At 33.5% G+C, this 15,187-nt stretch overlaps 1 protein-coding gene across 3 annotated transcripts in view; it reads right to left on the bottom strand.

The window, feature by feature from the left end:
- Positions 1-15,187, bottom strand: part of LOC142319344 (uncharacterized) — a 91,082-nt gene that overhangs the window by 54,540 nt on the left and 21,355 nt on the right. For all 3 annotated transcript variants that reach the window (XM_075356542.1, XM_075356543.1, XM_075356544.1), the window contains exons 4-6: positions 14,825-15,070; positions 4,789-4,994; positions 77-345 (exon numbers count right to left, since the gene is read on the bottom strand). In XM_075356542.1, coding sequence (XP_075212657.1) covers positions 77-345; positions 4,789-4,994; positions 14,825-15,070 — 721 coding nt within the window. The remainder of the gene's footprint in view (positions 1-76; positions 346-4,788; positions 4,995-14,824; positions 15,071-15,187) is intronic.

Here is a 15,187-nt window from a genome sequence, read left to right as displayed (position 1 = left end):
ACAGGATTTCATTTGTAGTTTTATTTTTCAAATAAAAAAATTAATTAGCAAAAACAGAAAATATAAGAACTACTACCTGATATGAGTTTAGATGAAGATTTATTTTTAGAAGAAAGACCAACAGCAGGAGGTGGAGGAGTACTTGGAGCATGTCTCCTGTGAGTACTGCTTGATCGCTGTACAGACGGTGAAGAAGACTTTTTTCGATTTCGATTTGATAAACTTGCAGATGATTTCCTAGAAGTCTTTGGAGGGGGTGGAGTACAACCCTTCTTCAATGAATCCCCAGTAATCCTTGAACTGGATTTTTTCAATAAAGAAGGACTTCTATCCTTTTTGCTATCCCTTGAATAAATGAAAAGTCAAAACATTCAGTAATAAGAATAACTTTTGATGAAATTAATCTAATTTATAATATAAAGGTTATCAATAAATTAAAACTTATAACTACTTTAATAAATAGATAAGGTGCTAACTCATTTGTCACACGTATGAAGTACATACAGAAGACAATGTAAATAAAAAAAAGGATAGAGAAGAAATATATTTAATTCCAAACAAGTGACATACTTTTTCATAAACAATTTTCACTGACTGGTACGAGTGAAGGTTAAACGAAGTTCACACATGTCTTTTCCCTCCTATTATTTTGGTAATTTAGTGTGATTTTTTATTTTTATGTCACATATTTGAGATTATTTTGTGAGGGTGAATGAACTACATTAATGTGCATGTGGTTTGTGTAATAGTGTAGAGATTGTGTTAAGATATTTTAACTTTTTTAACATGTTTCTTGGTGAGGATTTTAGGGTTAGTAGTTTTGAAGCTAGTCTTATCAGCCAGATCTGGTGGGATTGTAACAGAATTGTTGGTTTGAGATTAGTTCAAGCGGGGAAATCTTATCACCATTAAATTATCCCAAACCACTTTTGGTGAACCAACTTCAAAGTAATCGAGATTATGTTTTTCCCATATTAGGAGACATTTAATCCCAACACACTTGAGGATAAACATCTAGGAGTAGAGGAAAGCCCCATCAGGCTCGTAAGTGTCTAGGCCGGCGGAGAAGAAATGTGGGCCCACAATGGCTAGGGATCATAAAGCAGGAGGTCCTTCTACTGACTACTAAATGTTAGAACTAAATGTTAGATTTAAAACTAATAAACTTGGGTTCAGTCTTCCAAGGCAATCTGAATATTACAGATGGAGAGCTTCAAGAGATTTTGAGGTCTACCCTGAATTAGATGGACAGAACACTATCAAAAGGGCAAACCTAATCAAGCAACTGCCAGATGAGCCCTCAGTCACAGTGGTTGGGCAGAAGGCAGAAGTGGTTTGTTCGGAGGTCTTATGCCAACCTCCTCCAGCATTTCAAGACTGAGGTGGGATGTGTTGTTAAGGTCCTCTTGGCATGGAAAGGCCAGGGCATGGACCTCCAGATAAAAATTAAGGCCAGAGATAATGCAGTGGAGACCCTAACAAGCACCAATCAGCAGCAGTTACAAGGAGTAAATGTAATGCTGGGAAGAAGGCCTGAGAAGTGATAAAGGATCTGGATGAGCTACCAACTCAAAATGACATCGAGGAAGCTCTAAGGAAACTGGAAATGATGAAACTGTTAAACAATCACAATGTCAGCTTTTGGTAGCACCAGGGTGGTGGTAATTGCATGAAATGCAGCCCCCATACTTAAAAAAGGATGAGTGCAAATAGGTTGAGTTGCCTGCCAGGTGGCTATGAGATCAGAAAAGTGCTGCTTCAGGTGCTGGATGGTGAGGGACCCTGCAGCGAATAGTAAGGGTCCTGATCAAAACTATGTTTCAACTGTGGTGAGGTGGAACATCATAAGGGGCAGTGTGTTGAGGTGATGAAATGTGCCAATTGTGGCAAAGTAGGTCACAAATTTGATAGCATAATGTGTCACAAGGCTAAATGAAGATAAAAGATTATTAAAAATTATTGAGATTATTGAAAATAAAGTATTCAATATTATATATTTTTTGTAATAAGTAGTGCCTACTTATTACACGCGCAAGCAAACAGCTGGTGCAAGAGGCAGTTCACACACATGCTATGTACAGTGTACTTTAAATTTCCATAACCTTTTTTCTATGGCATATTAAGAGCTGAAACTTTGAGAAAAACTTTATAATGGCTTACATTTTAACAGTGTGTGGGTTAAAAGTGAAAATTCAAATCTTCGTCGCTCAACTTTTGTAACTGAATGTGCTTTGTGAAAATGCACCTAAAATTTTCAAAAAATCATAACTAGGCTGGAAAATGTTTTGGAAATTTCACTCTGGTCTTGTTTTTTGAAGAATCGTTTGAAAATCAAACCATTAAAAATTTCATTAAGAAATATTAATATCCGGCTGAGATACAGGTAGTTAAACACAAAAAATCATGAAAAAATATTTTTCTCATTTTGGCTAATAGAAAATTTTGAAAATATTCAGCAGCCTTGAAAACATAAAATAATGTGGAAATTAGTAATTTAAACGATGCTGATCAGTACCATATCATTTTGGGGGTAGTTCCTGCTCTACTAAATCCCTTGTTTGTAATTTTATTTTACCCAACTATAGTTGTAAACACCATGTCATTTCTTTTCACCTTCCATCCCTTTTCCTCATCTTTGATCCCTTCTTTCCTAATACCTGTTCTGTGGGTACAGAATCCTACACAGTTCTTCATGCTGACTGCCAGAACCTGGAGAGACTGTGCTCAGTATCTGGCAGGAGGGTTGCCTGTGGAACAACTCAGGGAATCTGTTTCTGTCCAGTGGCTATATACAAGTACAAGAGCTGAAATGATTATGGGTAAAACTGGATCTTGTAATCCCCACAAAACATAAATATATGATAAAATAGGATGTCTGAGGTTATAGTAAAATAAAATTTAAAAAACAAGCTTTAGTAAACAGACGAAATTATTCAAGCTGATTTAATTTTGACAAGACAATTGTGTGGTGAATAGTAAATCATAAAGAATACCCACATAAGTTAATATTTTGAGTCAAAATATTCACAACCATTCAAACAAAATCAAATAAAACTGAAAATTCAATAAAATTGAAAACATATTTGTTCTACCTTTATTCCTTAGCCTAACTGTAAACATGCAGTCATTAAAAATTACGAAAACATAACAGCAAGGGAGAGATGGGATAGTTATAAACGAAATGTAATCAAAAAGCATTAACTCTAACATTTTAATCTCAAATTTGTTATTCTGAATACATGCCTTACCAATTACAAAACACCCAATTGTAATGAAGCTGCTTTTTAAAAATATAATTTTAAAATCATATTCAAATGAAATTCACACAACCTAATTTCTTGAAGGTAAATACAAGGCATATTAATAAAGTAAGGGTCATTGGCTTATATTTAAATATTAACGGGTCTGAATACAGTTACATGCATGCAGGGCCATCTATCAGCTATTTACAAAACCACTGCAGTTGTTGTTTTGATTCAGTAGTCATTTGCCTGCCAGTGAAAGCAGATCACAATATCTGCGACAATCGTTTCTCCTGCCAGTTTTAAAATGAGCGCTGTAATTTGAATTTTTTGTGCAAAAGGATCTTCAGCTGCTGAAATTTATTGGGAGTTGTGCCTAGTGTATGAACCTAAAGTAATGAGTGAAGGAAAGGTTAGACAATGGTGTTGAGACTTTAAAAATGGCTGTACAAATGTGCAAGATGAAGAGCGGAGTAGCAGGCCCAGTATTCAGACTGACGAAATCGTTGAACAAGTGAACCAAAAACTGCGATGTGATCAGCTATTGACGATTAGTACTCTGGCTGATGAATTTCTGCATCCTGCATGCACCTCTATCTACATGATTCCCACAGAAAAGCTCGGATATCACAAATTGTGTGCAAGGTGCGTACCGAAAGTGCTCACCAACCAACAAAAAGAGTAAAGAATGTACAGTGGACGAACATTTTTGGATCACTATTGACAAGATATGAAATGATTTGTTTTCCCACATTGTTACAGGCGACAAGACATGGATATCCTACACCAACACTGAATCGAAATAACAGTCAATGCAGTGGCGCCATTCAAGTTCCCCAAAACTGAAAAAGTTTAAGCAATCTCCATACCAGAGTCGAAAAATGTTAGCTACCATTTTTTGGGATGAAAAGGGTATTGTCATTTTGGTCAATTTCATGGAACAAGGATCAAAAATTACAGTTTACATGTACTGCGAAATACTCACCAAACTGACAGTGCGATCCAAAATCAGCGACACAGGAAACTGTCGTCTGGCATAATCTTCCTTCATGACAACGCGCATCCTCACATCGCTGCCTTAACAAAGAAGATTCAAGATTTTCATTGGGAACTTTTTAACCAACCTCCATATAGTCCCGACCTTGCACCTAGTGACTACATCCTCTTCTTTCATTTGAAAAAGTGGCTTGGTGGACAGTGGTTTGAAAACGAGGAACTCAAGACTGCTGTTGTCAACTGGTTCAATTCCCAGGTGGCGAACTTCTATTCAGAGGGGTTAAAGAAACTGGTGCAGTGTTACAAGAAGTGCTTAGAACTGAATGCCAATTATGTGAAAATGTGAAGTAGATATGTAGTAAACTCAAACTGTAAGTAATAACCTTTCTCACAAGTTAATATTTTTAATGACCAAACGGCCCTTACTTTATGAATATGTCTTGTAGTTTATTTATTGAAATTAAATCCTGCTTGTTGTATAAACAGATAATATACGACTGCTGTTATAAAAGCTAACTTATTTTTTAATTTATTTAATAAAAAAGACTACCTTGATTTTTTTCTTGAAATTCGCTCCACATCAGATGTTGATGAAGTTGAACCACGTTTTAACTTTTTCGCTTTTATTTTTCTGCGTTTAGAATCAGTACCAACACCACTTGTTGAGCTTGTACCTGAACTGGATTCATCACTACTTGAACTAGATTCTGTAGAACTAGTTGAGCTTACTGAAGTTGATGATGAACTACTAGCACCCTAATCAAGCCAGAAATTTTTCACAATAATAATGAAAATCTTCATTTTTCAAAATATTTATAATCATTTTCAATTTAAAATGTATAAACTACAGAATTTTCCCATCAAAAATTATCAGGATGTTTTAGATTACACATAAATAACATGCAAATATAAGGTGCAGTTAAGAAAAACGGAAAATTCTGATAATTAAATATTGTTCTTTTGAAAAAATTTTATTAACATTTCAATAGAAAAAAACATGCCGTTTATGAATATATACACAAAATTTATTTTTTGAAGATCACATCTTGCAAGTAGCTGCAGCTACTTGAAAAATGTGATCCTCCTGCTTGCAAGATGTGATAATCAATCCTGCAGTCTCATAGTGAAACTCTGCATGGTTCAACACAACATTTCAGTAGTAATTTCAACTACTGCTGTTCAGATCTTAGCTTTTAGTTCTTCTGTAGCAGGTCAACTAGTAGAGACTTTGCTTTTAAGGTGACCCCACAAGAAGAAATAGCACATAAAAAAATCCGGAGACCTGGAAGGCCATGAAATATCACTGTTTCTCGAAATTATATGGTTACCAAGCAATTGGTGAGCCATCGATAAAAAAAATTCTTATAAAAGCAGCAACAGACTTGATATTATATCTGGCATACAAACACCACTTGGAAGTTTCTTTTTATTGTTGAACCTTTTTCTTCAAAATTACATAACCATGTGTTACTTGCATGTGTTGATAGTACACAATCATGGCGTTCTAGATTCAATTGGTGGAAAAATTCTTTATGTGTAGTCTCCACACTGTCATTATTTTTACAAAAAGCTTGGATGAAAAAAGCATATTATGCATCACTCCTAATGATAACTGTAAGGCAAAAGGCAGCCGGCTAGCTAGTTGCTTCTATAAATTAAGGGCCAACACTTGACTAGGGCTATGAACACAGATTTCAAAATTTCCCATTTCCTTGAATCACCAGTATTAATTAATGTCGCTTAAGAAAATATTTAGACACATTTGGAATTGAGGTTTTAAAAATTACCCTTTTCAGCCTAATCTTTTACATCTATTATGTGTCTTCATTATCGGCTGTATTATTTTTATTAATATCATCTCCCTTATGACTAAAAAGTTCTCTTAAGTTGTGCTTAAAGAGTATCTGATCATTTAATATATCAGTTTTGAAAAATTTTGTGCGTTTGTAAATTTCATATTGTTTAATCAAGTTGACATCATGGATTTTATACTATGTATAAAATTTGTGTGTTGCTATTAATATTTTTATACGTAATTCCTTTTTATGAATCTAAACTATCAATAATAAAAATTCTAACACTTACTTCTTGTAATTTTTTTCTCTATATAAGTGCTTTCATAATGATCACCATATCAGATATTTCAAACTTTTTATGCTAAAATATTAACATGGAAAACAAGCATGTTTCATCCTTCAACAAGGATGTTAGGTCAATAAATAAATGGTCATTGAAACCATTTATTTATTGACCTAACATCCTTCTTTACTACTTTAATGTTTTAACATAAAAAGTTTGAGATATCTGATGAAGTAGTGATCACTATAAAAAAGCTTAATAGAAAAAAAATTACAAGCTGTAGGTGATAAAATTTTTATAACTGATAACTCCTGTTTCTGCTATGGTCTGCTATCTAAGGTTGAATCTGTTGTGTGTAATATTTGTTTACATTCTTTGATAGTAAAAATTTGTTCAGTTTGCCCAACAGTGTCTTTAATCACCAGCCAGATTAATTTGTATACTGGTCGATTTAATTTGTATTTGTGTTTGATTACTCTATATTTAGTGAATTTAATACAATTTCATATTCAAAAAAATTCAACCTTATTTTATCTTAGTTTTCAAGAGGAACTGAACAGGCTGTGGAGGTCAGCTTAAGAAGGCTGGATGTATCATTCTGCAAGCGATACATTAGTATCGTTTGCAGAACTTTAATATGTTTTGAACCAACCCCTAACTTAATGTTTAATAGTTCACATTTCATAAACTTTATTTTACACTTATTTTTCTAAACTGAGTTTTTCTCCAAGCAATAACTTCTGTGATTTAGAATTTAGTTTTTCATATCTGCTATAAGAATGTCATCAACAAATCTCAATATTTTTACCTTTTCTTCACAAACTTAATTGTATTCTCCTACACACTTCTCCAACATACTCCATCATAAATTGTGATGTAAGTGCATGTAAACTATCCAGAGAGTATTTTCAAAGCATGAGATGTGACACTGACAGTGCTGTGGTTCTCACATCTATCAACTCTTTTACCACTTTCTTTAGTATAGAAATGATTACTTTTATAAACTCTACAGGTACCTCACCAGCTTCATAAACACCACATAATAGTTTATATTTATGCCTACTGACTTACTTCTATTTAAAGTCTCAAAGAGCTCAAAAAAGTCTGATCAACTGGCAGGAATGTTAAAATGTGTAATATTGACAATAGAATGTTCTCGATGCTGGTTTTCTGCTTCTTCATGACGTCTTCGACGATCTTCGATACTGTAGCCAAACGCTTTCTGGTACTGGTGGGAAACTTCTTTGTCACTGACGATCATTTCGGCATTGTTGGCTTCGTCTGAAGCACTATATTGTCCATCTTCTGCTTGAAGTCAATCATTGTCTTCTGCAACGGCTTGATCTTGGCAAGGCCCGACACTGTCTGGCTGTTGTTCTCTTCTTCATTGCTTGGACTGATACATTCCAGCACGGGTTATGAGTCTATAATCAGTTGCTAGTCTAGTAATTGGGTGTTTTCCTCATCGCTGGACACTCTGATGGATTGTGGCACCAACTGGTTGTACATCTCTAATGCTGAACTCACATCGAACTGGTCGGGATCGAAGGCCAGCGACACTCCACCAGATAGTGGATGATCATTGTGAAATGAAACTCATTTACCACTTCGCTCTGCCTTTTTATTTTCTATACATAATAGTTGTTCAATATTATTCGATGTCAGTTAAGATTATACGTTTTGTAACAGGATGTACAGAAAAACATAATTGTTTGACATATGTAACAATAACTGGTTATGAGAGATGACGGCCAGCTACCCACTATATATACACACCAACTGGATCAATTAGTCCAACTGATGGTGATAACATGTATTTTTTCTAATAAACAATAATATACATCGAATAATTATAATTGTTTAAATTATTGCAGTCTCACAGCTTAACAACAAATGTAATACATAACCTACCAGCCTCAGAGCCTAAATACAAAGATGGCCGGATAATTACTCGGGATCTATCTCCGACAGATCCTACCAACCATAAGTACCTCCTCTGATACCGCAGTTGCTAAGTTTTTCATTAGTAAAAGATGTGAAACTACATCAAATACTAAAAAAAAAGGAATCTTTTATCAAGGGAAATTAAATATTTAAAAAAACTAGAAAATGACTTTGTCATAGATAATATTTTTTAAAAGACCATGCTGAAAGTTCAATTTTTTCAAATACTTTAGAAAAATTGACATAAATGAAATTGGCCAATAATTTTGTAAATTAAATGCCAAACCTTCCTTAAGGAAAAGAATAACGAAAGTTTTAAGGAAGCTAGAGAAAATTCTTTTGTTAAATGATTTCATTAATTAAATTTGTAAGGGACATAATAATAGCATCTAAAACTTCTTTTATTAAAGTACCAGGAATATTACTCCTACATACCCAAACAATATTTACTCCTTATATTTAAAATACAGTATTATAGATGTTGAAGTATCATTTCAAGCTATAATAATTTCACTTATATCATAATATTTTACTTAAAAAAATACTTATTAAAATATACTTTCCGAAGGCCTAGAAGAGAGTTAACAAATTAATAATAATATTTTTAGAAATTTCTCTTTAATACTAATTAAAATGTTGGATAATTTCTTTAGGATTAATATAATAAGATCAATAGTTCATTAATTTATTCATTCATTCATTAATAGTGTTCTGCCATTAGGCCACATCCTGTCACAGCTGCTGCTTTTCACTTGTTCTATCCTTTGCTAACCACCTCTTTGTTTCAGCATATTTTATCTTTTCCATAATTCCATTCATCATTTGAAATCTCTTACTTCCTCTTCCTTTCCTTCCATTCACCAAGCCTTCTATCACATTCACTAATAAAAAACACATTCTTCTCATACAATGTTCTAGCCAGTTCCTTCTCCTACATTCAATCACATTAACCATTTTCCTATTCACTCTGATCCTCCTTAATGCTTCTTCAATTGTTACGTGGTCTTGCAATCTGACATTTATCTTTCTGCGCCACACCCACATCTCAAAAGCCTTTTTCTGTTTGCCTTTCTCATCATCCATGTTTCAGCTCCATAGAACATCACACTCCAAATAAAACATTTCGTTTATCTCTTCATTAATACTACGTTTAACTTTCCACAAACAGTCTTCCCTTTTTATTAAATGCCTGTTACTTTATATTATTGTTTTAATTTCTACTGTGGAAGTCAGGTCATCAGTTGTAAAGCTTCCAAGTACTGAAATTTCTTCACAACTCTAAAACTTCATATCTTAATTTCAATCTTCTCCTCTTTTCCACTTAATATCATACATTTTGTCTTCTTTTTGTTGATCTTCATACCCTGACTTTTGCAAGCTTTATTTAAGTCATCAAGCATTTCATTTAGCTTACTTGGGTTCTCTGCCAGTACCGCCATGTCATCAGAAAAATGTATACATTCTATTCTTCTTTTCCCACTCAGACAATTCTTTTATTAGGCGCCTCTCTTCTTTTAAAAAAATAGCAACTCTGTCAAACATGTTTTCTAGGTCGACAAATCCAACATACACTCTCCAGCTACTTTCCATGTATCTCTCACCCATTAGCAGCCCAATAGCGTACCTTGTTCCAACACCTCTTCTAAATCTATACTGTTCTTCTCCAATAATGGTATCCAATTTATTGTATATCTGCTTATTTAGAACACTTAATAGTAATTTAGCTGCATATGATATTAGGCTAATTGTTCTATGTTCTTCACACCTGTTTATATTTCTTTTCTTTTCTTAGTACAGTTCCTCCCAGAATTCCTCTAGCCACTTTCCTTCTTCAAGTATTCAATTGCATAGATCTATTAATAACTATACTTCTGTCTCTCCTAATGCTTTAAACCAATTGGTATTTCATCATATCCCTCAGTTCTTCCTTTTCTCATCATTTTAACTGCCTCTTTTATTTTACTTTATGTATACCATATCTTTTTTGATCTTCAAGAACGTTGTCCCACTTTTCTTTCATGAACTTTTCTTCCACTTCCATATTTACTTCTCTTGGCTTTTTCTTAATGCATATAAATCTGCAATGTATTCTTCCATCACCTTTTTATTTCCTCCTTCTCAGAAAGCTTTCCCATCCTTTGCCTCTATCTGGTACATTTTCCTACCCCCTTTTCTCATTAAAAACTATTTCTGGTGCATCTTTATACATTAGCTCAAATCTCCCTTCTTTTTCCAAACTTTCTATTGCTGTACATTTTTTCTTGAGCCACTTTTCCTTAGCTTCTCAGATCCCTTCTTAGTTTATTACTCAACTTTCTATATTTCCTTCTACCTTCTTCTGTTTGTACATTTTACCAATGTCTCCTTTCATTCACCTTGACTAATGTTTCACTTATAACCCACTCTTTTTGTATTCTGTACCTGTTTTTAAACCCTACCATTTCTTTTGCTGTTTCCTTTAAACTCAAAATTTTCATCCCTTAATCATCTACATTACTTATCACCCATTCTCATTTTTTCCAGAATCACTTTTTTCTATTTCCTGTTCCCTTAGCTTATCCAAATCATAGTAATCTCTACTCCTACCACTCCCAATTTTCTTGAGCCTAATGTTTACTTCTGCCACAACTAGATAGTGATCTGAATTTATATCTGCACTTGAATAAGCCTTAGCATTATTTATGTAATTTCTAAATCTTTGTTGTATCATGTTACAATCAATTTGATACTCTTCTCTGTTCATTCATGCTATCCATGTATAACTTTTTTATGATTTTCAAACAGGGTGTTTCCCAGTACTAATTCCTTCTCCACACAGAATCTAACCAGTCTTTCTCCTCTTTCATTTCTAATTCCTAGATCATATTTTTCCACTGCTTTGTTTTCCCTTCCCTCTTCAACCACAGCACTCAACCAACTAGTATCATTGCACACGCCCCCTTCTTTTCTCTCCCAATTAACTCTTCTATCCTTTCATAACACTGTTCTACTTCCTCTGTGTGCTGAGAGGTTGGCATGTACATTTGAATTATTACAATATCTTCATTTTCTCCCTTTACCCTCGTTATTACCCTTTCATCAACATACTCAGTCTTTAATACTTTTCCTACCAATTTCTTATTTATCAGTATACCTACTCGTTTACTATCACACCTCTCTGCCTCTGAAAAGTAAAAACTGGAAATATCAACTTGTATCCCTCTATTTCCTTTCCAATTCACTTAATATGTCTAACTTATTTCTGAGCAACTCATTATTTGCATTCTCAAGTTTTCCACTTTGTAGTAGTGTTACAACATTCCATGTTCCGATCCTTAATGGGTTTTATCTTTCCTGTATAAATTTTCTTTGTCTATTCATTATTCCCTAGAACTTCCTCATATGTATGAAACCCTACTGTACCCCCTTCCAGGAGATCCGATTAAGAAGGATACCTTTGGATACTTTTACAATAAGGTCCATACCATGTCATGAACTACTAATATATTCCCCCTGGAACTTTAATGCAGTGGTTTCCTGTTGCCTTCTGCATCCTAATATAGTAGACCATATGGTTTCACAGTCTTTGAGGGTAATTTCTCACTCCCAGGACAATAGTGATCTGCCTTCTACTTATTCATCCACCTCCTGAGAGGCTGTTGGCATTTGTTAGAAATGCGATCACTTACACCGGTGATCCCTCGGTCGCCATAGCCTCATCTGTGAAAAGAGAGTACTACACCATGCAGCCACCCATGCTACGACATGTGAAGATAAGGTTGACATTTGTAAGAGAGAAGTTGTTTGAGATGCATCTCATAACATACTCATTAATAGTAATGTCATACATTAAATCTGAAGGAATGAGAGGTACTTGTGTTTCATTTTATACAATCTCCTTACAGTGCCCTTAAAACCTTATTCTCTGCCACAATTTATGTACAAATATTCATCCTCTGAGCTTATACAGAGTTACAAATAATAGATTTATACTTTTTACTATACTGTTAAAAATTATTTTTAAATAATTTTACTTAATTTCCTTAGTTTCTTTTTTTTTGACTGCAAGAACTGTACTCCCTTTACTACCACTTTACTTAATCCACTATATATTTTTTAATGTGTTTACAAACTATAAGAGAAAATACCACATCATGGAATATAATAAATCTACTGAAGATCAAGTCCATTTTCATTAACTCATATATCAATACTATCAAAAAGGAAATAGTTCGATTTCTGAAACAGTTAGATGTAAACAAATTTGTTTAGAGAATTTCTGAGAAATTGTTTTCAGTAAGTAAGATCTTTGATCTTTAACTGTTGCAAAATGTGAGACAGTTGGATACATCAATTTATAATATTAGTTAATTAAATGGGCATACACTAGGGAAGTGACCATACATGCTGATTATACTGGCTGACATGATTAATTAACATTAATGAAAATGCTCTCTTTATGTTTCACTTTATTAGTTATTAAAATATCTATTCATAGAAATGTCCTACACCACTTCCTGTTTCTGAGTACCAGTTAATCTTTCTACCAGCTACACTGTTTTGAATTACGTGGAATTGTTTACACCTAGCTTTATTGGGTATTCCCTCTGCATTCAAAGAGCATTTAAAGACTGTTATGATCTTTAAAGTTTAGTTTGATTCTGTCTTGTGTACACCCAATGTCTTTTATGATTTTGTTATATTTTATATAGAATGGCAAGTTCTAATCATCAATTTTTCAAAAATCCAATGGATAAATTTTGTTTTACTTTAGATTATTTACCTATTTTTTCTGGTTTAGATTACTTTAGATTTATTTTATAGTCAGAAACTAAATCTAAATATCAGGAAGTTGAAAAACCTACTTTTTATATTTCAATTACGAAACTGAAGATCAAGATAAATGTTGGGCTCCTCAGTTTTGCTGTGAGTTGTAATGTAAATCTAGCACGGTGGATACACGGGAAGAAAGATTCTATGGCGTTTGCTGTTCCTATGGTATGGAGAGAACCTTCTGACCATGTAAATTATTGCTTACTTCTGCATTACTAAAACAGATAGGTATTCAAAAAAGCAAAAGGCCAAAACTGAGTATCCAAATTTGCCTTCAGCACTAAGGCCCATTCCTTACAGCTAGGAAATACTGATGCCGATTGCACCTTTAAACTTGGATAACGTTATGTTTCCTGATGATCCTTATTCTTAATCATGATCTGACTCACACTCTCTGAGACCCCTAGTAGTGACCCTACCACTAGTGAATCTCATTTAATGACTGAAAACAAATTAAATGATTTGGTACATGATGTGGGTTTATCAAAATGAAAGCTGAACTTCTTGGTTCCAGACTTCAACAGTGGAACCTGTTAGATTAAAAAACACAAATGCATCACCAAAAACTGAATATAATGGAAGGATCACTATGCATCTATTATGATACTGATGGTTTAATGAATAAACTTAATATGGAATATATACCTTCTGAGTGGCGTATTTTCATAGATTCATCTAACTACAGCCTAAAAGCAGCCTTGATTTATAATGGAAACAAAAAACCATCTATTCCTTTATTCATCTTTATTCCATCTATTCAGTGACAATGAAAGAAAACTATGATAACTTGTCCACCATACTAAATGAAGTTAAATAAGAACAGTATTAATGGGATGTTTATGGAGATTTAAAACTGATAAGATGTACTGCTATGGCTTCAAAGGGTTTTTACAAAGTATTATTGTTTTTTAAGCCTATAGGACAGTGGGCAACACAAGAACATTTCATTAAGAGATTGGCCTCATAGAAATTCTTCTGAACAAGGCACTTCAAATATAAAGTATGCTCCCCTCATTATCCAAAAAATGTGCTTCTCCTGCCTCTCCATATTAAGCTTAAACTAATGAAAAACTTTGTTAAAGCTATGGACAAAGAAGGTATGGTTTCAAGAACTTAAAAAAAATACTTTCTCATTAACTGATGGAAAACTAAAAGAAGGTATACTTGACTTCAAATAAGGAAACTTTTAAGTGATCCCCTTTCTAAAGAAAAATAAAATGATAAAGAATTGGCAGCTTGAAACTGCTTTGTAAGGAAGAAATTTCTGGGTAATAAGAAAGATGAGAACTAAAAAAAAAAACTCATAGATGGACTCTTAAAACTATGAATTGCTGGGGTGTTGCATGTCCTTAAAAATGCTTTCTCTCAATTTTTGCACAATCATTTGGATTTTTTCTGAAAAATTTGGGTGCAGTAAGTGACAAACAAGGAGAGAGATTATTCATCAGGACAATGGAAACATGATACCAGGGGTGCTAGCTGGGACCCATCTATGGTGGGAAACGACTTCTGGTTTTTTCTTTTGTTCCAAATAAATTTTCCTAACTATTTTATACTTTTTTAGTTGAAATATGAGTCTCACACAACATTTCTGACAGCTTGTATAAGATTCATGAACAAAAGTAATTTAACTATAAACTTAACATTAATTAGTTAATTTTCAGAGAAAAAAAACTTTTCTAATATTTATGTCACATAAATTTACACCACATTAACACATACATATAAGTTCAAATGTAAATGCAACAAACCTTTTTTCCCTTATTCACAGTATGTTTGGAACGTGAAGAACGATGGCCAGAAGAACGTTCTTTCTCTTCTTGTTTCATTTGAAGTTCTAACTCCCTCTGCAATAATTGTCGTCGCTTTTCAAGACTTTTTTCGTCCTCGTACTCAAGATCAGTTTGATCCCAACTATCCCAATTCACCTCTGGGCTAGAACGTTTAACAACAGTTGAATGAAGTCGCTTTGATTCTTCTCCACTTCTTGAAGTAATCTAATTTTAAAACGAATATTTTTTTTATAAAAATTGAAATTAAGCATATGATATTAAAGGTATATTATAATCAAATTAAGGAATAAGTATAATCAAATGTGAGTGTATGCCACATCA

The sequence above is a fragment of the Lycorma delicatula genome, chromosome 2, assembly GCF_047948215.1.
Source record: "Lycorma delicatula isolate Av1 chromosome 2, ASM4794821v1, whole genome shotgun sequence".
NCBI lineage: Eukaryota > Metazoa > Arthropoda > Insecta > Hemiptera > Fulgoridae > Lycorma > Lycorma delicatula.
The sequence above is the reverse complement of the archived record's forward strand: the minus strand, read 5'-3'. Positions and strand labels throughout refer to the sequence as shown.